General features: G+C 35.9%; 1 protein-coding gene across 3 annotated transcripts; it reads left to right on the top strand.

The window, feature by feature from the left end:
* On the top strand, positions 1 to 27,155 carry LOC137408258 (uncharacterized). Of its 3 annotated transcripts, none has more exons than XM_068094713.1 (10): positions 1 to 128; positions 6,300 to 6,553; positions 9,507 to 9,613; positions 12,571 to 12,715; positions 14,489 to 14,625; positions 14,824 to 14,847; positions 16,245 to 16,456; positions 17,808 to 17,891; positions 18,716 to 18,859; positions 26,444 to 27,155. In XM_068094713.1, the coding sequence occupies exons 2-10, from the start codon at positions 6,548 to 6,550 to the stop codon at positions 26,572 to 26,574; spliced, it is 990 nt and encodes a 329-aa protein (XP_067950814.1). In that variant the 5' UTR covers positions 1 to 128; positions 6,300 to 6,547; the 3' UTR covers positions 26,575 to 27,155. The 3 variants fall into 3 exon arrangements, with proteins under 3 accessions (XP_067950814.1, XP_067950806.1, XP_067950821.1); XM_068094705.1 differs by lacking the exon at positions 1 to 128 and adding an exon at positions 1,283 to 1,422; XM_068094720.1 differs by lacking the exons at positions 1 to 128; positions 18,716 to 18,859 and adding an exon at positions 1,283 to 1,422.
* Positions 27,156 to 27,898: the final 743 nt, after the last annotated feature.

Genomic DNA, 27,898 nt, shown 5'->3' with positions numbered 1-27,898 from the left:
AAACTGTCGTTCTACGGGTTTGGCACGTACCTACTGCTTACATAGTTAGCCAAAACAGCTAACATCCCTCTACACGGCAGGCTGAATACTACGGAAGAAAGTTCTCAGCTAGCAGCTATATGCACAAGGTAACAGGCAAATCAATTTGTGTAAAAAGAGATAACCTTATTGTTGTTTAGAATGTGGCATAACTCTATTTATGTTCAAAATGTGGTTTAAATTTGGTTAAATAAATTATATTCATTTTACAAGTGGTTGACTTGATCAGTGATCGGTGGGTAAGGCAGCTAAAGTATTGAGGTACTTGGGATAAGTTAGGTTTTTAAGTATCACTGGCAACAACTTCATTTGTGCACCAGAGATGCCTGATTAGTGTCTTTTCTCTCTCTAGAAGAATTTGTACAACCTTAAGCTGTCTCAGCTCATTGACTTTGTAACTGTATACTATATCACCATTGCTATATCACCATTGCATTATAGTTTATAACACTTGACAGAGTCAACTACGTATAATAATATTGCCGTCTGACTAACTAGATGTTTGGTTGATCATTACTATTAGCCCATACCACGAACCATGACTGTGAGGAAATACTCTGCTTTCATTTCCATTCTTTTTTTTCTGTTTCTCTCCCCCCCCCCCTTGTCTCTCTCTCCCTCTCTCCCTCCCTCTCTCTCTCCCCCCCCCCCCCTTGTCTCTCTCTCCCTCTCTCTCTCTCCCTCTCTCTCTCCCTCTCTCTCTCCCTCCCTCTCTCTCTCTCCCTCTCTCTCTCTCCCTCACTCTCTCCCTCTCTCTCTCTCCCTCTCTCTCCCTCTCTCTCCCTCTCTCTCTCCTTCTCTCTCTCCCTCTCTCTCTCCCTCTCTCTCTCTCTCTCCCTCTCTCTCTCCTTCTCTCTCTCCCTCTCTCTCTCTCCCTCTCTCTCTCCCTCTTCCTCTCTCTCTCTCCCTTCCTCCCTTTTTTTTCTCTAATCACGTGTCTCATCATTCTTTTTCCCTATTTCCTTCCCTCTCTTTTCCTATCTCCGCTCCTCATTATCCCTTCTTTATCTCTATTTCCATATCTCTCTCCTACTTTCTTTGCTCACTATTCCTGCCTTCCTCTAGTCATCTTTCTTCTCTCCCACACCCCATCTAGGCTGCGATGTACTCATTGCATCACACCAGTCTGCAGCTCATCTCATTTGAGAAGGTATATTTTATTGTTAGTCGAGAAGTGATGCTAATTGAATATGCTTCGTTATCACTGCTCTCATTAGCTCTATGCCTGTAATCATTTGTGTGTCCAGAGCTGCTCACCTTTGTACACTGTTTCACTGAGGCTACTGAGGCTACCAGCTGTGGCTGCATTGCTTTAGCACTGACTGCGCTGTCACTTGGACTTTCGCTTCAACTTATTCACACTTGGTATCTGTGGACTAACAGGTAGGAGAACTGTAGGTTAACTTTTAAATAGCTCTCTTCTCATAGCATTAGAGCAAGAAAGAAATCTGATTAGGCAGCAATGCCAATACAATAAATTGCAGTTCTGCCAAGTAGGTTTAATAATATTACAAGCAAAATTTTACAAATCATAACTCTTCGTATCAGCTAGCTACAATGACAACTCTTCTCAGCTTGTGTCATACAATTGTTCAGACTTGAATACCATTAAATTCAACCCAAGAAGACTTCTTATGACATAGGTAAGAAGATTCTCGTGAAGCTCCACCTAAATTCTCACTTAGAGTCCATATTGAGAATCTTCTAGATCATATTACAAGCTAGCAATGATTTAATATTATAATGTTTAAATTTTAAAACTCAAACTTTACATGTTCAACCAGTTTTTGGTTCTTGTCAAACTATGTTAGAACATCCTCAGAAATGTTGAACGCTCGCATCACATATTACAATTTTCATGTTCTTGTTTGGTTTTGCTAAGCAAGCCATAACAATATATCAATCAATTTATTAAAAATACTAGTTTCTAAAATGAATTGGGATGCCCACAGATAACAGATTTCAAAATTTTCATACCGGAGCCATAGTTATAAAAATAGAGACTTACCTAGAATACAATTTAAATCTTCTTTTTTTTTTTATAAATTTTGCTTATAGTTTATGGCAAGCTTCATGAGATGTTCCATTATAATAGTTATTCATCCTTTTTGAATAAGTTGGATGAGTTACCTTCCTCATTGAGTCATGCATCCCCTTAGCCTGCTATGATGTAACGGAGAGCCAATTATATCCGCTGAAGCCTCATAATATACAGTACGCACAACAATTAATATATTAGCGAGTGCGTGGGTTCAGACAGGCTGCTACCCTTTGAAGCCTGTGCTCCCACACAATTGAAAGATTTTTGGGTGGTAAATTGGAAACTGCACCTCTGAGAAGGTTCTATAGGGTGTAAAGTAGGAAAATGGTAAGCGTTAAGTGACAGCAACAGTAATCGCTGTTTTGGCATATTCTACATAATGTGGAACATAAAGTTGAACTTCATGTTCATGATGCAGCTATAATTGACTACCTTCTCTGCAAGTGATGAGTCCCTTAAGTAAGGAGATTACTGAGGGTGTTTAGAACCCTTTTAACATCACATAACATTATAGGTAAAGTCTGCATTCTCTACCTTTTTCTGGCTGAATGTGAGCCAAAAATGTCAATAGAGTTTGGGCAGCAAAGAGGTACTTAAGTGAAGTACCTGTTAGAAGTTCAGGAGCACTGCGGTAGTTTTAACTCTGATCTGCAGTAGTTTTAACTCTGATCGAGGTAGACAAGAATGTGTGATAACCAAATAGGCGCACATGTGTTGATGCATAATTCCATGGAATTCATAGCTTGAGATCTGTATAACTACTTTACTGTCTGTAGGCTATAATAGCCGATCCGCACGTCTTATTACAAACGCGTTCGGCGCATGCTAAAAAAATTTCATAATATTCTTTCGAGGATCATTGATTAATTAATGGCTGTGTCACTCACACGTTGCTAAAATCTGCGCATAGAAGACAACTCCACATTTATGGATACACGTAGGACTTAGTGAGTGTGTATTTATTGCCTGATGGATATTCTTGATGCTCTGTCTCATGTACACTTCAGAGTCTGCCATACAAGGCCATCTAAAAGCGCCTTCAAACATGGCCCTCTATGGCTGGTGTATAACGGCTGATGAGCCTCAGCCTACTAAAGGAATGTTTCCTGTGCTAACTTTATATACAACTCTGGAATAAACATGCCTAACACAACAATCCCTCAGGAAGCATACATGTTTACATGTTTCCACGCATACATATACATGTATATGTTTTAATAGCCAACAACACTTGCCGGCAACAAATTGTCATTTGCATAAATAGTTGCTAGGTGTAAGATATTATTGTGGAGACAACTTATAGAGTTCGTAACGTCTATTGTTGGTGATTGTATTGCATATTTGTATCGCGAGAGTCATCAAAACAGGAGTTTAAATTGTAAATTAATTTATAATTTGTAAACCGAATGCAGTTTTGGATGAGAAGATAATCTTCCCACAAATTGCTCTATTTATTGGATGAAGATATAGAGCCATAGAAAGCTGTGTAGCTATCTTAAATGCTTCAGTAGCTGAATAACAACCCCAAAACCCCTACTTCTTGCCTTCTTTGAATAACATACCACCTTCTTTATATGTTCTACACTTTTTACGCTATAAAAATTTGGTTAAAACTGGTTTAATCTTAAAGATTATGACCTATGCGACCTTGTTTTAACTTTTAAGGGTTATCATCTCTTTCGATAGACGTTGTTTAAGTAGAAAAAGTTTTCCTAAAAATTAAAAACAAAGATCTCTAACAAAGATCTCTAACAAAGATCTCTAACAAAGATCTCTAACAAAGATCTCTAACAAAGATGTCTAACAAATGTCTCTAACAAAGATGTCTAACAAAGATCTCTAACAAAGATTTCTAACAAATATCTCTAACAAAGATCTCTAACAAAGATCTCTAACAAAGATCTCTAACAAAGATCTCTAACAAAGATGTCTAACAAATGTCTCTAACAAAGATGTCTAACAAAGATCTCTAACAAAGATCTCTAACAAAGATCTCTAACAAAGATCTCTAACAAAGATCTCTAACAAAGATCTCTAACAAAGAACGATAAGATGCGCGCGTGCTGTTTTCTGAAACTTGGCAGCCAAAGATTGCAAGTAGAAAATTATCAAATTCAAAACCAAAGAATTTTTAACAATTAATATTGTTAATACTTGCCGTGAATGTTAGCAGTGTTTAATTATTTCAAGTTCAAATGAATTATTAAGCTTATATATTCAACTCAATTTTAAGGATAGAAAACAGAACAAAATACATGCATAACACTTCTATCTGACATTATTTTCTTTCCAAACAATTCCAATTATAAAGATTATATAAAGGCAGAAACTTAAGAAGCCATTTAAACTCTGAACTAATAATGCTTACTGCAATAATTCCTCTTAAGTATAAGCTATTTACTTAGTAAAGGTGAGATAAGCAAGAGTTGACTCATCTTAGTAAATGACAACAAACAAGCTCTGTTGTAGCTACACACGTAGTGCGCTCTGTTGTAGCTACACACGTAGTGCGCTCTGTTGTCGCTACACACGTAGTGCGCTCTGTTGTAGCTACACACGTAGTGCGCTCTGTTGTAGCTACACACGTAGTGCGCTCTGTTGTAGCTACACACGTAGTGCGCTCCGTTGTAGCTACACACGTAGTGCGCTCCGTTGTAGCTACACACGTAGTGCGCTCTGTTGTCGCTACACACGTAGTGCGCTCTGTTGTAGCTACACACGTAGTGCGCTCTGTTGTAGCTACACACGTAGTGCGCTCTGTTGTAGCTACACACGTAGTGCGCTCTGTTGTCGCTACACACGTAGTGCGCTCTGTTGTAGCTACACACGTAGTGCGCTCTGTTGTAGCTACACACGTAGTGCGCTCTGTTGTAGCTACACACGTAGTGCGCTCCGTTGTAGCTACACACGTAGTGCGCTCCGTTGTAGCTACACACGTAGTGCGCTCTGTTGTCGCTACACACGTAGTGCGCTCTGTTGTAGCTACACACGTAGTGCGCTCTGTTGTAGCTACACACGTAGTGCGCTCTGTTGTAGCTACACACGTAGTGCGCTCCGTTGTAGCTACACACGTAGTGCGCTCCGTTGTAGCTACACACGTAGTGCGCTCCGTTGTAGCTACACACGTAGTGCGCTCCGTTGTAGCTACACACGTAGTGCGCTCTGTTGTAGCTACACACGTAGTGCACTCTGTTGTAGCTACACACGTAGTGCGCTATGGCATGATAGAATAAGGAGTTTTCCGAGATAGTTTTTAATAGGAACTTTGAAACGGCCCGCAGCGGTTTGTCTCTTGCTTACACATTCATGATAAAAAGGTTTTTTGCTTATAAATTAGAGATATTAAAAGGCTGAGGCTGAAATAGCCTTATTATGCTTTGCAACCATAGCTGTCAAAATTTCAGCCAACAAAAGAAATGTTGGATTTAGAGTTTTTGAAACTGGATCACCCAGGAGAAAGGCAACTAGTAACTAGGTGGAAATTGCAAAGGTTTTGTAGCAGGCAATAGAGCGCAGCAGGCAGCAGGTATCACCGCACCTCTCTTGCTAATTTATAGTGCAATAGACTGTTAGGTGGTAAAGTTCATATGAGATTAAATTAACTTCTGCTAAAATATATGTGCTGCCCGATCTCAAATAACCACTTTGCTCAGCTCTCTCTCAGAGCAGTAATGAATTTGCTACACTTGACACTACTCCAAAATAAATTATTGCAAACTTTCATTTTTGTAGTTCAATATTTTTCAAATCTAGACGGGTTTTGATATTTTCTCAATTCATGCATTTGTTCGTATAGATGCAAACATATTGCGTTTGTCTAAAATAGTTGTGATATAATGAAATTATATATTATATATCATATAATAAGATATTATACTATGCTGTACTATTGTTATGATATTGCATGTCATTATATAATGTCTTATTACATATTACACAAGTACGCTGACAGTCCCGTGTGCCGTGATAGATCGTCATGGGTAATAACTATGTGCACAATTGTGCTTTGATAGGAAAGAGTAGTTGAGTGGTGCAGTTGGTGGAGCAGTTAGCTGGCAGCACAAAGATTATGGTTCAATCCCTGTGCGATGCAATATGTTTTTCTAATGCTCGTAGCCTGGCCTAGTACAGGGGCACAGACACGGCTCTTATTATAGTAAAGATTGCATTATATTGTATCATATTATATTACTACGTGATTGTATAACATATTTTACAGAATCATTTGCCGCTTGACTGCAACATCCAAATTTCGACACACTACATCAAGCAACTTTGGAATAGCTTTAATAAGGGTGAGACCAACTGTGACCACTTGTCAACACCTGTCAAGTTTTATTTCGGCAGTTGTCACACACCAAAAGAAATTAACTAACTAGGCATCTGAACTGGAACGCAGCTATAAAACCTTCAGACAAACTTAATAAAGCAAACGTACCTGAAGTCTGAGTCATACAGAGCGCAAGCATGAATGTGAGTCATGTTATTCAATATATAACCACCGCTTCTGTGTACTCTGAGCTTCTCACAGGCGGTGGGTGAATGTTTTTTAACAGTAAGCTATTTTTAGAATCTCGGTTGGTGGGATTTTAGGTCTACATTTATGGAAGAGGTGCTTATTACATCTGTTCCTAACTACAAAAATAAAATATGTTTTTTTGCTTTTAAAAAATAGTTTGTTGTATCACATAGATTTGAACTAGAGCAATAGAAGACTCATACCTACAATTCACAAGTGTTTTCTAGAAAGTTGCTGTAAATTTTACTAAATATCATTTAGTAAAATTATTGTTGATATTGATGTAACCATTGCATCAAAGCTCAAAATACCCATTCAAGCCTTCAAGGAAGCCTCAGGTAATCGCCAACTGATTTTACTTAGACATTCAGAGAATGTTATATAACAACATGCTGCTAGGAAGTTTAGCCTCTGAGCATTCACAATTACTGAGTGTTTCAGTTTTAAGTTACATTGACAATCTAGTACATTTAAAATGTCCATGCCAAAAGCTATCAAGTGCGCTTAAATAAAAACTGATAATTATTTGGGAAGAAATGAGAGTAGTTGAATCTTTCTTCTTATTTATTATGGAATGTATCAAGACTGTATCAAGAATGTATCAAGACTTTCATTGCAAGAATTCTCTTGAGAGCAAAAAGTAAAATAAATAATTATAAATAGACTTCAATATCATTCATGGCCTTGGTGAAAGCGTCAGTTTGTGTCTCGTTGAATAAAAATTCAGACAGCCGTTAGTTAACCAAGTACTGTTTTAAGGATTATCTACTACAACCGCATAAAATGTAAGCAATCACGTCAGTGTAAGCCAAAGGTTAAACTAACAATGCTGACCTTGAACTTAACAGCAAAAACTGCCTGTTTATTTACAAGTCAATTTTTGTTACGTCTAACAAACTTCATGGTCATTCATATAAAAAATACAAAAAAAGAAAAAAACCTTGCGACAGAAATTTTTAGTAGACAACACCAAGCATAATGCCCAGTCTAAAGAGTCTTTCCATGTTTAGCAATACATGTGTTGTAATGCAAGTCATGTTTAGCTATACATGTGTTGTAATGCAAGTCATATTTAGCTATACATGTGTTGTAATGCAAGTCATGTTTAGCTATACTTGTGTTGTAATGCAAGTCATGTTTAGCTATACATGTGTTGTAATGCAAGTCATGTTTAGCTATACATGTGTTGTAATGCAAGTCATGTTTAGCTATACATGTGTTGTAATGCAAGTCATGTTTAGCTATACATGTGTTGTAATGCAAGTCATGTTTAGCTATACATGTGTTGTAATGCAAGTCATGTTTAGCTATACATGTGTTGTAATGCAAGTCATGTTTAGCTATACATGTGTTGTAATGCAAGTCATGTTTAGCTATACATGTGTTGTAATGCAAGTCATGTTTAGCTATACATGTGTTGTAATGCAAGTCATGTTTAGCTATACATGTGTTGTAATGCAAGTCATGTTTAGCTATACATGTGTTGTAATGCAAGTCATGTTTAGCTATACATGTATTGTAATGCAAGTCATGTTTAGCTATACATGTATTGTAATGCAAGTCATGTTTAGCTATACATGTATTGTAATGCAAGTCATGTTTAGCTATACATGTATTGTAATGCAAGTCATGTTTAGCTATACACGTAGTCGATGATTGCTACACAATGACTACACTGCAATTTATCTATTTCCTACGGTGGTTGACCAGAATAGAGGAGATGCTTGAGAACATTAGTGAGGGGAACAGAGTGTAATTACTGTACAACTGTACAAAGAATGAGCGGAAGAGAGAAAATAGCGTATAGAGAATCTGCTAGATCAGCTATGAGAGTCTAGTGAGCAGCCAATCCTATAATGCCTAGTTAGCAGCAGTCGGGTGACCATCAAGTCAGCAAACTCTCTTCACATGCCATTGTTAGCAGCTGGCAATGACCTATCGTCAGCGTATGGAGTGCTAATAGACACACATTACTACTAGACATAACTAGAGAAAAGTAACTAACCGTCTTTCATAACAAACACTCCATCAACTCAAGCCTGTTTACCGGTGTGAGATTCTCCTGTATTCAAGCAGCATTGCAACGAGGCGCTGCTCAATACAGCAAATAACATCCCGAGAGTGAAAAAACCGTCTATCAGTTGTTACCCTTTGAGACTAAATGCTTTGAGCTTAGCTGGTTTAGAGAACTGTTCCATCCGTATTTTATGTAGGCTTGCTTACACAAACAATATTTGCAAAATTGAGCGAAAATAATTTTTTCGAATTTTTATTACTATTTCTTCATAATGGCTTTCATTTTGTCAGCTATTAAATGCGTTTGAATGAATTGTCTGTGAAAATGAGTCTCTTTATTCACAAGAGATCACATTTTATTTTTCATCCTTCCTGTTTATTCTCTGCTTCAAGTTCGACAGCAATAGCAAATGGAAGATACATAATTATATCAAATTTACCATTCTATAACTGATTAGAACTGAAAAGCTCAAAGCTCAACATAAGATAGGTTGAAATTTGCCATTTTGGTATTTTGGGTTATGCTAAATATAACAGTTTCATAATATCATAGACAAATTTTGCCCCAAAAGTAGGTAAACCAAACCATTGTTAAATTGCTTCAGGAGTAGACGACTCCTACCACTGAGAACTGATTGTCTCATGCTTAGAGTGTTCATTTTAATTAACTTGATTTATTTGCAAGAGTGTAAAGTTTGATTACCATTAGGTTTATCATGCCAGGCCCTAAGTAGCTCCTATTTGTAATCATTTAGTATCTTTGTTGTTACATAAACATCTTACGAATCACAGTATTTATTTATATTATTTACATGGGTTTATGCTGTTTCTATGAAACTGAATACTTATACTTTGCAGGACATTCTTTTTAAAAGCTTCCATTTTTTTTAGCCTGATGTGCCTGATCAGCTTTTGAATCAGTTTGGGCAGAGCAAAAGACCCGAGGATAAACCTTTTACGTATATCCCAACTGGTGGTATAACAGAGCTCCAACTGAAGTATGTATTTTACAAAAGCAGTAGGTAATTGCGCTGAGTAATACTAAAGACTGCCATCGCTGACATAAAGACTATGTTTCCGGTGTGCGAATGATGTGAATAGAGAATTGTGCACACGTAGAGTTACCGCGCAATAAGTGTTGTAACGGATTATCGCCTGTTACAGAGTAACACAAAAGGATAGAGAGTTCTACGCCAGAGATCATAGCAGTGCACATTTGTCTCCTTAGCAGCACACTTTCTTGACACAATAAATACAGCATTACATTCTTTTTAATATTCTAAATGGACTGGCTTGAGCGGCATTCTCTTGCACATGATTCGTGAGTGCCGAGTGCTTCCATCGTTTGCAACCCGGAAACATTCGATAGGATTTGCGAGTAACAGAACTCACTTGGCTTGTGGGTTTTTCGTTTCCATCTTGCGTATGTGCGGATTAGCCGCATCATGGAAACATGGTGATTGATAATAAAGTATTGAAGGCATCAAAATGAGCTTTTAATTCATGTCATATGGCACCGAAAATGCTAATAACACAATATGGAGGTTTTGCCTGGTGTGGAAGATATTCTTTATGGGAAACTTGAGTAAGCAATGATACGGGTCGTTTTAGCAGCAGTTATTCACCGCTATTACTGTTACTTGAACACGTACATTCACTCACCACACCTTCAGACCTACTAAATGTTCATAGCAAGCTAAAGTTATATTTGATTATATTTACATAGTTAGTGATTATGCGCAGTTTGACATATAATGTTGTATTTGTAGGTCAGCAGTCATAACATGTAATTGTACTAAATGTATTCTTCACCTGTTACATGTTGTCGTAGTGTAAGACAGCTAGTTCTTTCAACAATACCACACAGCTGTAAATTTATACATTATATATATATGTTATATAATAAGGTTAATAATACGGTTAATAATACTGTTAATAAAGGGTAATAAATAATACGTTAAATAATACATATATAAGCTATACATTTATATACTACTTAAAAATGACACATCTTCAGCTATGACTATTATAAAATTCATGTCATTTTTTTGTGCGTTTGCAATTTCATTCTTTGGTTGTGTTGGTTGCTCTTCTATTTTAATTTGATTGATATCCTGTTGTTATTGTGCAGGAGCAGTACTTCAGTTAAGTAAGTCTGTCATGTTTGTTGTGGATTTTGTTAATGATATAAATTACCGCTTCATCGTGTGAGCCTGACCTGCACCTCAAGCCTTAGAAGCGTGCTTAGTTAAAAGGCCTGATGAGGGGTAATTGCATTAGCTTATCCTGCCATTAGCATTTTGACTGAGGCGCCACCCTGCTGAGATTACTTTCATCAAGTTCCTTCTGTATGCGACGGCGACGATTGGTTAAACAACTCGGTAATTAAAACCAATGCACAGTAAAAAACAAATTTATCCGTGAACTCGCGGATGTTGACAATGGAACATGAGCCGGTATTGAGCATCGCTTGTTATTTTCTCCTCGTGTTTTATTGTAATTGGCTTGCTGATTGTCAGCTATCCAATCACAATGTCTTCTCCAAGCAAAATTAAAACATGATACAAAAGTAATTAGATTCACAACAAAATAAAAATTATTCATATTAAAAACTTGAAAAAAATTAAATTATAAGCAATAAGCGATCATAATAACACGAAAATAATTAAATGCCATAAAAAAGATGCTTTTTTCACAGTTTCTATATTTGGTGTGCTTAAAAAAGAATCCTCACAAGGTTAATTCTAATGCATGCGACTAATAAAGATTCCTATTTGTTCCAGTGCACTTCAGCTTTTACTGTGAATTGTTAAGCCTTTTAGATGTTTTTAATAGAAGTGATTTATAATTTGAAAGAATTCTGTAGTACCTAGTTTAGATAATCACCAAATATTCCGATATTAAAATGTTTAGTCAATTTCATATATGTAAAAATTTTCAAGAATGTCAAATAACTTTTAAGCATTCTTTAGGATATTATTTTCATTTGCTGCATTAAAGTTTATAATTGGTTCAAACTGCTACCTATATTGTATTAAAGTTTATAATTGGTTCAAACTGCTACCCATACTGTATTAAAGTTTATAATTGGTTCAAACAGCTACCCATGTTTTTGCATGTTCCTCATTGACTTATTTAGTTTTTGTTAAACATAAGAGAATGAGTGTTCAAAATACTTGAATTTGAAAGGGCAGGGCATTCTTATGAAAACTTAGAGAATAGAGCACTAATATGGCTGTTGTTGTTATAATGGCAGAAATATATATGTTTAATTTCAATAAATGTTTATTAACGTTATAAATGGTTATTAACTGAGTTTTCCTGTAAAAGTAATTTAGAAATTACCGTGATTTAGAAAAATCCTATTTACCAATAAAATAAAACAAAATAATTTCTATTTTAACAGTAAAGACTTGATAAGGTTATCTAATCTGGTCTTCTAATCCAGCCCCTTTTGTACAATCCACTCTTTCAGTACAACTGCTACCCTTTACAAAAAAAATTAAATTGTTATTCATATCTAAGAAGTCTTTAGCTGTGTTGCTTTCTTACTTTTACTTACTAGTCCGTTTTCCAACTCCAAAGCTTTTAGGTTTTTCTATTAAAACATAGAAAGTAACACCATAAAAATAACTAATAGCTGCATCAGGCTGATAGTAGTTCCTTGTTTACCGCGGTTTTGATGTCTCAACGTATGTGAAAAACGTTAGTGTCTTTTCTAACTTGATTTATCTTGGAGTCTGAGCTATGTAATCTTTTCACCAGTGCAATGTCAAAAGTCCATCTTTCCAATGTTTTTTGCAAAACTAAAAACTGGAGTTGAAAAAATTTACCTGTCGGTTAAAACACATGTGTGCAGTTTCTACCCGCTACAAATTAAAGTTTAGTCATTTTGTTTAACAAGGTCTACCGACCGTTTACCTGTATAACACAATGATATAGCTTGGTATTCTAGGCAACGTGAAGTAGCTGTTGCTCCTAAGGTAAAACCTAAACCGAAGAACACAGCGCGACAGGGAAGTAATGCTGTCAGTGAGACTTCACAGACAAGCTACGACTCCAACAGCCTCTTCACACCAGCTTACTTGGAGATGATGAAGGTCGGTGAACTCTTGCAACATGTGATAGGAAATCTGTGTCTTGTGATTTAGAGAAGTTTAAACATTATTTCTAAGAGTAGACAACTGTCAACTTTATTTCATTTTTACCTGCTTCACGCTTTACATTCTAACTATAATAACGCATCCTTCTTTCTCCCTTTTTGATCTGTATTACGTGTAACAGCATAACAATACTAACTAATTACTGTTAACTATTCAATAACAAGTGACCAATACTGGCTGACCAGTAATAATTGACCAATACAGACTGACCAATAGCAATCGACCAACACTGACTAACCAATAAAAAGTGACCAATACTGACTGACCAATAGCAATTGACCATAATTGATCAATTGACCAGTGTTAAGGGACTACTAACCAGTTTCCAAGCTGAAATCAATGATTCTTTTATCATGTCTTTGAAATTTGACTTTGCTAGTTTAGTGTGTTTTGATAGCTTGACTGTCCAGTTCTTGTTCGCTCATAGATTTACTCATAGATAGCCTCTAGTATATAAAGTACAACTTTTCTAACATTGTTAAGAACAGACTGAACTACAAACTAGTCAAGCACATAAATTTGTAGTAGCTTCAAGTAAATTTCTTTTTATTTTGTTGAATTAGTATCATAAAAAATAAAGGTGAAATCTTTATGTGTAGGGTTACGTGAGTGAGGTATAGGTAAGAGGTTTAGATCCTAAATGAGTACCCTCACAATTTGAGTAAAAATATAGTCTGCCCTGATTAGGGTAGAAAGTGACACTTAATAAACTAGTCGGGTAGATTCCGCTGACAGCAGAAGAGCGCATATGGTGTGATGCGTCAACAAAATCTTAATAAATATTTTAATCTTTTATGCTACAATAACTGAATGCTTGCTTTATAACATAAACTTTTTATTGAATTCGTTTTCAGGTCATCAATAAAATATTTACTGCGCCAATTGTATACCATTGAATATGGTATGTAAAAGATAACTCTGTTTTTGAAAGCGTGTAGTACTATATGAATGCTTAACATGCAACTTATTCTACGATATTTTATCACGTGTAATTTCCTAAGGTGCTAGAGCATCAAAACCAGCACTAACTGAACTCAATAACTAAATCAACTTGTAGATGAAATGTTATCAAGAGATTAATGAAACCTTAACATACCATGTATAACATACCATGTATAACATACCATGTATAACATACCATGTATAACATACCATGTATAACATACCATGTATAACATACCATGTATAACATGCCATGTATAACATACCATGTAAAACATACCATGTATAACATACAATGTATAACATGCCATGTATAACATACCATGTAAAACATACCATGTATAACATACCATGTATAACATGCCATGTATAACATACCATGTATAACATGCCATGTATAACATACCATGTAAAACATACCATGTATAACATACCATGTATAACATACCATGTATAACATACCATGTATAACATGCCATGTATAACATACCATGTAAAACATACCATGTATAACATACCATGTATAACATACCATGTATAACATATCATGTATAACATACCATGTAAAACATACCATGTATAACATACCATGTATAACATACCAAGTATAACATACCACGTATAACATACCACAACAGCACATGAATATGTCATTATTCATTGGTAGATTAGTAAACATTGAATTACAAAATAGTACATATATGTTAACAAGTATTCCTTCTATTAAGAATCAACATATTTTGAGTGTTATATGCCCGTGCATTACAGGAACAAGAAACACTAAAACAGCAGTCTCTGCCACCCGCAGTGCCTGCTGAGATGGTCGGATATGGCCCAGGCAAGATTGCTCAAGATGATGTTGCTGCCTACATCCTTCAGCCCGATGGCAGCATGGCAGCCCTTAGGTAAGCGCTGCGCTGACTCTGTAGACCATCTAAACAAACAGTAGAAACTGTAAGAGCTGAAGTAGTTTCAAGCTTTCTATTTCAGAGGAGACCCAGACTCTAATCGGAATACTCTTACATAGTTAGAGAGCAGACGACTTCTATTTATCTGACACTGAATGTTTAATACATAATTCTTCATATGTTGTTATTTTACAGAAGTTCTAACCAGACAACAAACAGGTGAGAAAAAGACAATAAAGTCAACTTACAAGTGTTTAATTTTGCTTCTACAAACAGCTCTTTCGTAGCATTGCTGATGGTACTTCCTGTTTGAAGGCCATTGTCATGGTGATTACACTTATTAGATGTCAAAATCTAAATCTGATGCTGGAGAAGCCAAAATTTATTCTAGTTTATGTGCTGTTTGAACTTTGTTGAGAAATGCATGATTTCTAGAGATGCTATTGAGTAAGACTGTTTGAGATGATATCTTGCAAAAGTGTTCAACGTGCACAGGGTGCTCTTCACATGATGTGCATGGATGTGTTCTAATATCTTTTCTAACTATTAACAAAGCTGATTCTTTCTTGCTTGTCTCAGTAGTGGTCAGACCTTGTGCCAAGGAACCGGCTACCAGTAGACTGTTTCTTGTGTGACGTTTTCCTTTCATTACATTGGTGATAAATAATTTACACTATCAGAATGTTGTACAGAAATTTTCGTTTTAATACCTGGCATCACAAGGGTTTTACACCGAGGGATGATGTTATCACGTCAAAGTGGTTTTTATTTGAGAAAATCTTCATTGGTTTCATATTTTACAAGAAAAAAATCTTTGCTTCCTGCTACGGTTTTTTCTTCACCAATTTCTATAAGTGATTGATTGCCTATCATAGTGCAGATAACTTTGCACTGCTGCCCAATAATCTTTGCTAACCTTTTCATAGATTGAAAGTCAACCTAATGTCCAATGATTAAGTGCTTCAGTACACTCAGTCATAAATACCACAGTTATCAGTATTTCAAATATTAAAGTAAGCAGTTTATGGCATGTGAGATGATTTGTAATTATCTCCCCATCTAATTATTTTTCTGCTAAAACTACTTGCTACATACATTGCATAAACATTTTGATTAATAGGCTGTTATTTTATAATCCATTCATTTTATATTATTAATGATTTAATGTTGTTGTGTATATAGTACTATATACTAATACGCAGTAATACACTAATTCCTTTCACTAGTTCAGTAGAACATGACTCCACCCAATGTGATGATTACCATGTTGGGTAGAATCATGTTTGCAACTTGTTGTTACTTTACTGTGGAGTGTACTCTAGACAAGTGCCCATGCAATAAATAGAAAGCAAACCATTCAGCTCAGAGCCCTTTTTGTGAGGATTGTTAGATCACATTACGTCAAAATCTGAAGAAGGTCTTAAAAGGTGGCAGATGACAATGACAGACAACTTTACATATATTAAAATCCACCAATATCCTAGATAATAGACATGAGTAAAGAATGTTATTTGATTCATCACATATGACGGCAGTTTAGTTATAGAGGTAACTAGGTAAAGTGACACTATTTATGTCACAAATGCTCTGATCAATAGCGTGGATTTTATTATTAGATGGAGTGACAACCCTCGACAGAACCTTCAGAATTCTGCAGTCATGGCAGCCCTGCTTGAAGAACAACAAGCACAGATGCACGGCAGTACCACTGGAAGAATACACAATGTCAGCAGTAGTGGCAAAGGAAAAAAGCAAGGCCTCTCTTTCCAGGTGCTCCAATGGCTAACTGGCACCACCAGTGAAGATGAGAGTGAAACAACATCCAATTGTGAGTTAACCTCTATTTACCATTGGTAAACCTGTATTTACCTTAGGTAAAGCTGTACTTACTGTAAGTTAAACTAGACCTAAATGTATATAACACTACTTCATGTACAATTAAAAGTAGTACACGCTCTACCTGCACAAAATCTATGTATATCCAAATATGAAAAAAACCATATTTCAGTAGTATTTGCTACTTTTGCTGTCCAGCATAATTTTCATAACACGACTACTCTCTGAGTTTATTTAGCCTTATTTCCAATATTAACCTTTCACAACATTTTACACTGAGGGCATGTTACTGATGGCTCCCTATTTATACATATTGATACTTAGGCTACAATAAACGCATTGTGGGGCGGAACAATTTGAAAGGCCATCATAGTATGGGATATAAAAACAATAGGTTAGGTCAGTGCCAGTGGTCCACAGGCAACTAACGTTATACCTTTTCATTATGGAAAAGAAAATGCTGAGCTTTTTTTATTAATAATATAACCAAATAATTTTAGTTCAACTTTATCTTTATCTGTTTACTTTAATCGGTTGGTCTTTTTGTGACACTCGGTGTTGGTTATATAATGCTGAAGCGCTGCTCATGACGTCACTATTGAGATGTTGTTTGAAAGCATTCAATTTGACATGAAACATAGCATTAAGTTAATGCATGTTTTCTGCCTTAGAACCTTGAAAAGTATCTACTGTGGTCATTAGATTGTGACAAATTTGAGATAAAAAAGCTCTGTCAGCCAACATTCTTTTGTAAATTCTTTAATTCCTGCCTACTGTTCCAGTACTATTACTACACCTCTGCAATCAGACTGCATCTGATCAAAAGAAAAGCTATATTTGGTTAGAAGTGAATTACACACAATATTAGCCATTATAATGAAGATGTTGACGTAATTACAAGAGTTTTCATTGTACTACACACAGTCTTTCTGATTTCCAGAATATTCCAAAAAGTACATTTTCTAGAATATTTTTTATTAATACCAGTGCATAAGCATTCTATTAATAAAATATGTTCACAGTTGTCTCCGCGATAGTATGTATATAATAATAAGAAGTTGCAGGAGAGACTATAGTTTTTTGCATTATTTCTTCAATTGAGTGAGACCAACAACATGGACATATTTTGTTATGTGTGTTTATTATAGTCTTTTGCCAGTTGGTTCTACAGATAGCTATGTAGTCACAACGCTGTGTAGAATAGACTAAAACGACAAAAAATACATGATTGCTAGAAGGACCTCAAGTTAATCGCTGAGTTGTCTTTAACTCTGTTGGTTATAGATAGCATTGATCTCGCTTGTTCTTAAACAAAACATTTCCTCTTGCGCTATTTATGTCAGACTCAGGAAGTCATGATGCAGTTCAGCAGCGACAGCGTCATTCAACCCGTGAGTCACAAGACCTCCAGGAAGCAATACAAGAAGGTAGTTATTTACATTAATATGCATGAGTGTGCCAACTTGGCTGCATTACTAATGTTCTCCTTAGACAGTGTCTGTCTTGTTGATATGTTTATGTGGGCCAAGAGTTACGTGTGATGTCATTGGCTTTACATGGCACAGGAGTGTTCATGAGTGAACAACTTCAATTTTTGGCTGTGGAAGCTCTCCCAATCAAATGACATGGGTATTAGCTATATAAAATGTATCAACAATTCATTTAATTTATTTTGAAGTACTGTATATTGCGGCCAAGTTTAACTGATTGACCCAGTTTAATTTGGTTAACCAAGTTTATATGATTGACATAATTTAATTTGGTTGACTTGGTTTAACTGATTGACCTATTATAATGGCTCAATCCAAACCTTTGCAGTTGCAATGTGTTATGACTGTAACTTGAGCTTCTAACAAAATCAAGTTAACAAAAGAGGCAAAAACAATTTTTAAACCAAAATGAGTTATTTATGCAACAATAGCAGCACCTATTGAACTAGTCACAGACCAATGTGTCATGCATTGTTGATAGAAGAATGGTTGGGACTATTTTAGCTAACAATACCGCAGCATGAATTGTTGTTTCTCTAGCTGAATATTTATAGTTGCTAGTAAGATAAACGACTGAAGATAACTTTGAAAAGTGACAAGAATGCAAAGATAAGATTGCATGGTAAAGATGTATGTATACCCCTATGCCCATTGTTTAACCCTGAAATTGTATTGACCAATGATCTTCCTGCTTCTGGCATTAACATCCGGCCATGTGCATTCTCGTTGCTATGGAGATATCTATGCATGCTGTTGTCTAGGTAACAACAATTGCTCTAGTGATCTGGAGTACCTCTATAGCGGGAGTAACCTCCCGTCTAAGTCTTTTCGTAAACTGCTGAGGTCAATGAGCAGCACAACGACGAGTACAGATGATGTCGGCAGCTTGCCATCGCCTACCCAAGGTCAGATGGAGCCATGAAGTTGCTTTTCTATGATTTTGTAAAATACTGAGCAGTTATGACAATGATATCTTAAAATACTGGGCAGCTATGACAGTGATATCTTAAAATACTGGGCAGTTATGACAATGATATCTTAAAATATTGGGCAGTTATAACAATGATATCTTAAGCGCAGAATCACAAAGTCAATTAATGTAAAGTACAGAAAAGTTCTAAAAATTGATGCAAATGGACTCCATATATATTAAATATCATTTAGTAAAATTATTGTTGATATTGATGTAACCATTGCATCAAAGCTCAAGTTACCCATTCAAGCCTTCAAGGAAGCCTCAGGTAATCGCCAACTGATTAGACATTCAGAGAATGTTATATAACAACATGCTGCTAGGAAGTTTAGCCTCTGAGCATTCACAATTACTGAGTGCTTCAGTTTTAAGTTACATTGGCAATCTAGTACATTTAAAATGTCCATGCCAAAAGCTATCAAGTGCGCTTAAATAAAAACTGATAATTATTTTGGAAGAAATGAGAGTAGTTGAGTCTTTCTGTTTATTTATTATGACAATAAACATGAAATAATAAAACAACAAACAATGAACATTCAAAAAATTAACATGGAGCATTTGAAGCCGTAGGCGCATAATTCTAAAATTTTAGGTGAAATTTAGCATCTGCATCAGTTTGATTATTAGCCGGACATTACTAGTACAAACAGTTAGAAGACTGGAAAGGTAATAATTAAAAAACAATGACTACTTTAACAGGCCTCACAACTGTCAAATTTATAAAAACAACCTTGGTATAACTATAAAAAACCAAAAAACTAATTTTCATTTTCAAATGCTTAGTTAGGGCAAACATGCCACTGGGTAGGTAAATACTTAGGGCAAACATGCCTTACTGTAGGTAAATACTTAGTTAGGGCAAACATGTCATACTGTCGGTAAATGCTTGGTTAGGGCAAACATGCCATAGTGTAGGTAAATGCTTAGTTAGGGCAAACATGCCAAAGTGTAGGTAAATGCTTAGTTAGGGCTAACATGCCATAGTGTAGGTAAATGCTTAGTTAGGGCTAACATGCCATACTGTAGGTAAATGCTTAGTTAAGGCTAACATGCCATACTGTAGGTATGCTTAGTTAGGGCAAACATGCCATAGTGTAGGTATATGCTTAGTTAGGGCAAACACGCCAAAGTGTAGGTAAATGCTTAGTTAGGGCTAACATGCCATAGTGTAGGTATATGCTTAGTTAGGGCAAACACGCCAAAGTGTAGGTAAATGCTTAGTTAGGGCTAACATGCCATAGTGTAGGTAAATGCTTAGTTAGGGCAAACATGTCATACTGTAGATAAATGCTTGGTTAGGGCAAACATGCCATAGTGTAGATAAACGCTTAGTTAGGGCAAACATGCCAAAGTGTAGGTAAATGCTTAGTTAGGGCAAACATGTCATACTGTAGGTAAATGCTTGGTTAGGGCAAACATGCCATACCGTAGGTATATGCTTAGTTAGGACAAACATGCCATAGTGTAGATAAATGCTTAGTTAGGGCAAACATGCCATAGTGTAGGTAAATGCTTAGTTAGGGCAAACATGTCATACTGTAGGTAAATGCTTGGTTAGGGCAAACATGCCATAGTGTAGGTAAATGCTTAGTTAGGGCAAACATGCCAAAGTGTAGGTAAATGCTTAGTTAGGGCAAACATGCCATACTATAGGTAAATGCTTAGTTAGGGCAAACATGCCATACCGTAGGTATATGCTTAGTTAGGACAAACATGTCATACTGTAGGTAAATGCTTAGTTAAGGCTAACATGCCATACTGTAGGTAAATGCTTAGTTAAGGCTAACATGCCATAGTGTAGGTAAATGCTTAGTTAGGGCAAACATGCTATAGTGTAGGTATATGCTTAGTTAGGGCAAACATGCCATAGTGTAGGTAAATGCTTAGTTAGGGCAAACATGCCATACTGTAGGTAAATGCTTAGTTAGAGCAAACATGCCTTACTGTAGGTAAATGCTTAGTTAGGGCAAACATGCCATAGTGTAGGTAAATACTTAGTTAGGGCAAACATGCCATACTGTAGGTAAATGCTTAGTTAGAGCAAACATGCCTTACTGTAGGTAAATGCTTAGTTAGGGCAAACATGCCATAGTGTAGGTAAATACTTAGTTAGGGCAAACATGCCATAGTGTAGGTAAATACTTAGTTAGGGCAAACATGCCTTACTGTAGGTATATGCTTAGTTAGGGCAAACATGCCATAGTGTAGGTAAATGCTTAGTTAAGGCTAACATGCCATACTGTAGGTAAATGCTTAGTTAAGGCTAACATGCCATAGTGTAGGTAAATGCTTAGTTAGGGCAAACATGCCATAGTGTAGGTATATGCTTAGTTAGGGCAAACACGCCAAAGTGTAGGTAAATGCTTAGTTAGGGCTAACATGCCATAGTGTAGGTAAATGCTTAGTTAGGGCAAACATGCCATACTGTAGGTAAATGCTTAGTTAGAGCAAACATGCCTTACTGTAGGTAAATGCTTAGTTAGGGCAAACATGCCATAGTGTAGGTAAATACTTAGTTAGGGCTAACATGCCATAGTGTAGGTAAATACTTAGTTAGGGCAAACATGCCATAGTGTAGATAAACGCTTAGTTAGGGCAAACATGCCAAAGTGTAGGTAAATGCTTAGTTAGGGCAAACATGTCATACTGTAGGTAAATGCTTAGTTAGGGCAAACATGCCATAGTGTAGGTAAATACTTAGTTAGGGCAAACATGCCATACCGTAGGTATATGCTTAGTTAGGACAAACATGTCATACTGTAGGTAAATGCTTAGTTAAGGCTAACATGCCATACTGTAGGTAAATGCTTAGTTAAGGCTAACATGCCATAGTGTAGGTAAATGCTTAGTTAGGGCAAACATGCCATAGTGTAGGTATATGCTTAGTTAGGGCAAACACGCCAAAGTGTAGGTAAATGCTTAGTTAGGGCTAACATGCCATAGTGTAGGTAAATGCTTAGTTAGGGCAAACATGCCATACTGTAGGTAAATGCTTAGTTAGAGCAAACATGCCTTACTGTAGGTAAATGCTTAGTTAGGGCAAACATGCCATAGTGTAGGTAAATACTTAGTTAGGGCTAACATGCCATAGTGTAGGTAAATACTTAGTTAGGGCAAACATGCCATAGTGTAGGTAAATACTTAGTTAGGGCAAACATGCCATAGTGTAGGTAAATACTTAGTTAGGGCAAACATGCCTTACTGTAGGTATATGCTTAGTTAGGGCAAACATGCCATAGTGTAGGTAAATGCTTAGTTAAGGCTAACATGCCATACTGTAGGTAAATGCTTAGTTAAGGCTAACATGCCATAGTGTAGGTAAATGCTTAGTTAGGGCAAACATGCCATAGTGTAGGTATATGCTTAGTTAGGGCAAACACGCCAAAGTGTAGGTAAATGCTTAGTTAGGGCTAACATGCCATAGTGTAGGTAAATGCTTAGTTAGGGCAAACATGCCATACTGTAGGTAAATGCTTAGTTAGAGCAAACATGCCTTACTGTAGGTAAATGCTTAGTTAGGGCAAACATGCCATAGTGTAGGTAAATACTTAGTTAGGGCTAACATGCCATAGTGTAGGTAAATACTTAGTTAGGGCAAACATGCCATAGTGTAGATAAACGCTTAGTTAGGGCAAACATGCCAAAGTGTAGGTAAATGCTTAGTTAGGGCAAACATGTCATACTGTAGGTAAATGCTTAGTTAGGGCAAACATGCCATAGTGTAGGTAAATACTTAGTTAGGGCAAACATGCCATACCGTAGGTATATGCTTAGTTAGGACAAACATGTCATACTGTAGGTAAATGCTTAGTTAAGGCTAACATGCCATACTGTAGGTAAATGCTTAGTTAAGGCTAACATGCCATAGTGTAGGTAAATGCTTAGTTAGGGCAAACATGCCATAGTGTAGGTATATGCTTAGTTAGGGCAAACACGCCAAAGTGTAGGTAAATGCTTAGTTAGGGCTAACATGCCATAGTGTAGGTAAATGCTTAGTTAGGGCAAACATGCCATACTGTAGGTAAATGCTTAGTTAGAGCAAACATGCCTTACTGTAGGTAAATGCTTAGTTAGGGCAAACATGCCATAGTGTAGGTAAATACTTAGTTAGGGCTAACATGCCATAGTGTAGGTAAATACTTAGTTAGGGCAAACATGCCTTACTGTAGGTAAATACTTAGTTAGGGCAAACATGCCATAGTGTAGGTAAATGCTTAGTTAGGGCAAACATGCCATAGTGTAGGTAAATACTTAGTTAGGGCAAACATGCCATAGTGTAGGTAAATACTTAGTTAGGGCAAACATGCCTTACTGTAGGTAAAAATATTTAAATGAACAACTTTGCGAGGCAAAAAATTTAGCAAAAAACCGTCATGAACCTTTTGAATGAATCATTGAACCGTCATGAATCATTTTTGTTGACAGCGACATGAAAATACCTACTAGCGCATTTACCACCATTAATCCTCTAATACTCACTGCTGCACTAAATTCGAGTATAAAGAACAAAGATATTTCTACCCGAAAGTTTTATTTATTTATGTGAGTATAGAAGGCACTTTCATACACGATTGTGTAACTACATGTACATGTCCACAAGCCACTGGAACAATCTGATCAATAGCAGTAGCCTACGTAGTTTGCTTTTAATAGATTGAATATGCCTGCATAAACATTATTCTTTTAAACTTTTAAAATAATATTCCCATATTTAGAAGAGTTAATGAACGATCTATAGCGTGTATATAAGTTCAGAGTAGTCTCTGGGTAGAGTACTATAAGCTTACACTATACGTTTACATGATAGACTAGCAGTTGATAACAATATCTCTGTGCTTTTCCTATTGATTGTTCAAATTGCTTACAAATTTAAATGTTGTAAATTTACATGTTTCTGCAATGCGGGCAAAATGTTGGCGCTTACACAAATATCTATGTGCTAACAATGAATAATTATTTGTTTACATGTAATTCTCAACAGGTGTTCCTTTTTTCCAAACTATATCAAAAGAAAGGTATACTGAAAACATGCACACATTTTTGCTAAAAATTGTTGAATGCAAATAAATATTTGAAGTTGTTAGCAGTATGGTATTACAATTTATCCTATAAGTCTGTTGAATTTTTTACTTTTTGTAGTGTTTTCTCATATTAGTTTATGAGTGTTAAAAACTATTTTGCATAACTCATATCTGTGCTCAGGAGACAACAATTCCAAGTGGTCAAATTTCAAAGTTTTCTAGGAAAAGTTTCATTCTTTATGTTTAAACAAAATTTTAAAGTAATATCTAAAAATGACAAATAATCAGTTTTAGTTAAATATGAACTATTAGTCTGAGGTTAGTGAGGAAAATAAGCATGCAGACAAGCAGGCAGGTAGGAATAACTATCCTGGAATGATGTGACCTGCACACCTGAATGGCTGTTTGAGCTTTTAGTTATTGTCGACTGTTTGTAAGACAGTCAACAGTAACTCATTCTTTGCAATGCAAATTCACTTTTCTACTAGCAAAGTAGAATTAACAAGTTTGATAAAATGTTAATTGCTCGCTAATGAAAAGTGATGTAAATGAAGAAAAATTAAATAAAAATACTTGAACTTTAAAAATCATAATTTATGTCGAATAATGCCGTAAGGATAGATTTAATTTAAGGCTTAAATTATACCAATGTTCGAGTTACTACAATTCTCCAAACAATACCAATGTTCGAGTTACTGCAATCCTCCAAACAATACCAATGTTCGAGTTACTACAATTCTCCAAACAATACCAATGCTCGAGTTACTGCAATTCTCCAAACAATACCAATGTTAGAGTTACTACAGTTCTCTAAACAATACCAATGTTCGAGTTACTATAATTCTCCAAACAATCCAATGTTCGAGTTACTACAATTCTCCAAACAATACCAATGCTCGAGTTACTGCAATCCTCCAAACAATACCAATGTTCGAGTTACTACAATTCTCCAAACAATACCAATGCTCGAGTTACTGCAATTCTCCAAACAATACCAATGTTAGAGTTACTACAGTTCTCTAAACAATACCAATGCTCGAGTTACTGCAATCCTCCAAACAATACCAATGTTCGAGTTACTACAATTCTCCAAACAATACCAATGCTCGAGTTACTGCAATTCTCCAAACAATACCAATGTTAGAGTTACTACAGTTCTCTAAACAATACCAATGTTCGAGTTACTATAATTCTCCAAACAATCCAATGTTCGAGTTACTACAGTTCTCCAAACAATACCAATGTTCGAGTTACTACAATTCTCCAAACAATACCAATGTTTGAGTTACTACAATTCTCCAAACAATACCAATGTTCGAGTTTCTACAATTCTCCAAACAATACCAATGTTCGAGTTACTATAATTCTCCAAACAATACCAATGTTCGAGTTACTACAATTCTCCAAACAATATCAATGTTCGAGTTACTACAATTCTCCAAACAATACCAATGTTTGAGTTACTACAATTCTCCAAACAATATTGCTAACGCAAAACTGATTTTTCTTCAATGTCATCGCTTGGATTATTGATTAAAAATGCAAAAGGTTACTGGTGAATATTGTAAAGCATTGTGTTCCTGTCTTGAGTGTGCTATCTTTCTGCCAGAGTTGTAACAAGAATTGAGCAGTGGTTAACCAGTTGACTCCTTGTGCATGATATTCAGAAGTTGTGTGAGTTGTCTCCTTATGACAGTATGTTAATGGTCGAACAACTAATATCATTTCATTACCGTCCTTTTTCATCCCATGCTGCCTACTGAGCCATATAATAATCTTCTATTGTCTTCCTAAGGCATTATAAAAAGCTGCCATGACATATGAGGGCTTTTATTAGAAGCCTCATTTTTTAGAATTGTTCGCCTAAAAGCAAACACTACAATAATAAAAGAAAAGGATGACAAAGCTATTTTAATAACGGTTACCACTTTTGGCACCAGCGGAATAAATTGAAGGTTTGTTTCAATAGATTAAAAAACAATGTACATGTAGCTAGCTTGTTAAATAATTCTTAACCATAATGGTCATATTAATATCTAGTAGCATATGTCCATACCTATGTCTTTGCTTGGAGTAGTCAATTGGAAGCGCTAGAGAAAACTCACGTCCAAACCACCTGTGATCAAAAGTGTAATGCTTTTACATCCTCCATACAATGTCTTTTCCTACTCTTCTGTTGCTTTTTACAATCATGCCTACTCACACTGAGGAGAGATTGCTTGCAGGGTATGCGGCATCTTTAAATTTCAAAGTTATTACTATATATTGACTTTTCCCACAACTTTCAATAATTCTTATCAGACCTTTATAGAGGTTAGTTTAGTATAGAAATACTGCAGCTACTAAAAGGAGAGAGTCGAGTATAGTTTTGGTAGTAAAGCTTTGACCAGTCTGTTGACACAATTGAATCTATATTTAGATCATGCTGGCAATGTACCAATCGTGTTATCACAGATTACTCACATGTATTTACTATTTATTTCATGTTATTACAGAACCAGAAGGTACCGCAAACCATTTAGTTGGTGATAGATCTACGAAGCTCTCCAATTTTCAAAGATCATCCTTCAAGCAATTGCAGCAAATAGAATCAACTGATGAGCATTGCGCCTACAGCGATTTTTAATGGATAAACTGATGATTTTTGGATAGCTCTATGCCAATGAACACAAGCTATTTGCAAATAGTTCTATGGCAATAATAAGATTTGCATTTGTACGTTATAGAACTATAAATTCTATAGCTATTTTGTGAAGTATTAGGTATATTACAGGAATGAATTGTAACTGATGTGTTAACTCATTAAGGCCTAGTGCACTGTCACACAACGTTTGGGAAAACATGTACTCTTATCAACAAAGTTGTCTTACCATGTGTTTTTTTAGCTATGACAACTCCAATGTATGAGTAAGAATAGTTTTTTGAGTGAGCCTCTCTAACCAGACAATGAATATCTATGGAACATTTTTAAAGCTATCCATGTATCTTACGATGCTCTTTCTCTCCCCTAAACATCTAACTGCTAACCTCTTCTCTTTCAATAGCTGCACCTGACATATAAGCCCTGATGTCATGTCATTTGTTGAACGTTAGATTTGAGGTTCTGAGCAATTAACAGTACTGGTAAATTCTATTTAACTGTCAATTTTGATATGCAATCTGACAGATAAAGAATGGCAATTCCATACGGCTTGGTCAATACAAATATCAAAGGGTTTTGGAGATTGAAGTAATTTTGTAAAAATTGTTATCATTCCCAACAAGTCCACCTTAATCTTGACTTGCAGCATTTCATGTGACACCAAAGTCATCCGATAGTGAGAAGAAACCATTCAGTTTGTATACATGCAGTTGTAGCGGATAACTGCATATAACTGACATATTAACCACCTTTAAAGACTGAAAAGTCATATCATATCTAACTAAAGGCGTGGTCACACGAGCAACGAACCGACGTAGGATCGGTTCAGAGGCTGGTTCGGTTCGTGGCACATGTCACACGGCATCCGAAGTCACTTCGCTTCCAAGATACCATACCTATAGAGACAGGACACTGTTTCATTGGTAGTTTTTATGTATTTGAGTTGAATATTTCTATTGTAAACAAAAAACTTTGAGGAACAATCATAAATTATAATTACACAGCAGATTTATTAGAAGATCGTTCAGCAGCTCAAAATAAATCACTCGATACAAAGATTTTGCCAACCCTTCCCATCAACATAATTATATTTTTATTAACATATGAATGTTTTTCTATGCTGAGTACATAACAAACAAAAACAGTCTTTATCATAGTACTGTGGTTTTACATAAATAAATCAGTCAACGATACTTCATCAGGATGAATATGACACATTACTTATATTCTACACAAAAGAAAATCAGAACCATTCTCTTACGTTTATGCAAAACTTAAGTGCAACATCTTACACTTATGCAACACAATC

This window comes from Watersipora subatra, chromosome 1 (genome assembly GCF_963576615.1).
Source record: "Watersipora subatra chromosome 1, tzWatSuba1.1, whole genome shotgun sequence".
Classification (NCBI taxonomy): domain Eukaryota; kingdom Metazoa; phylum Bryozoa; class Gymnolaemata; order Cheilostomatida; family Watersiporidae; genus Watersipora; species Watersipora subatra.
The sequence above is the reverse complement of the archived record's forward strand: the minus strand, read 5'-3'. Positions and strand labels throughout refer to the sequence as shown.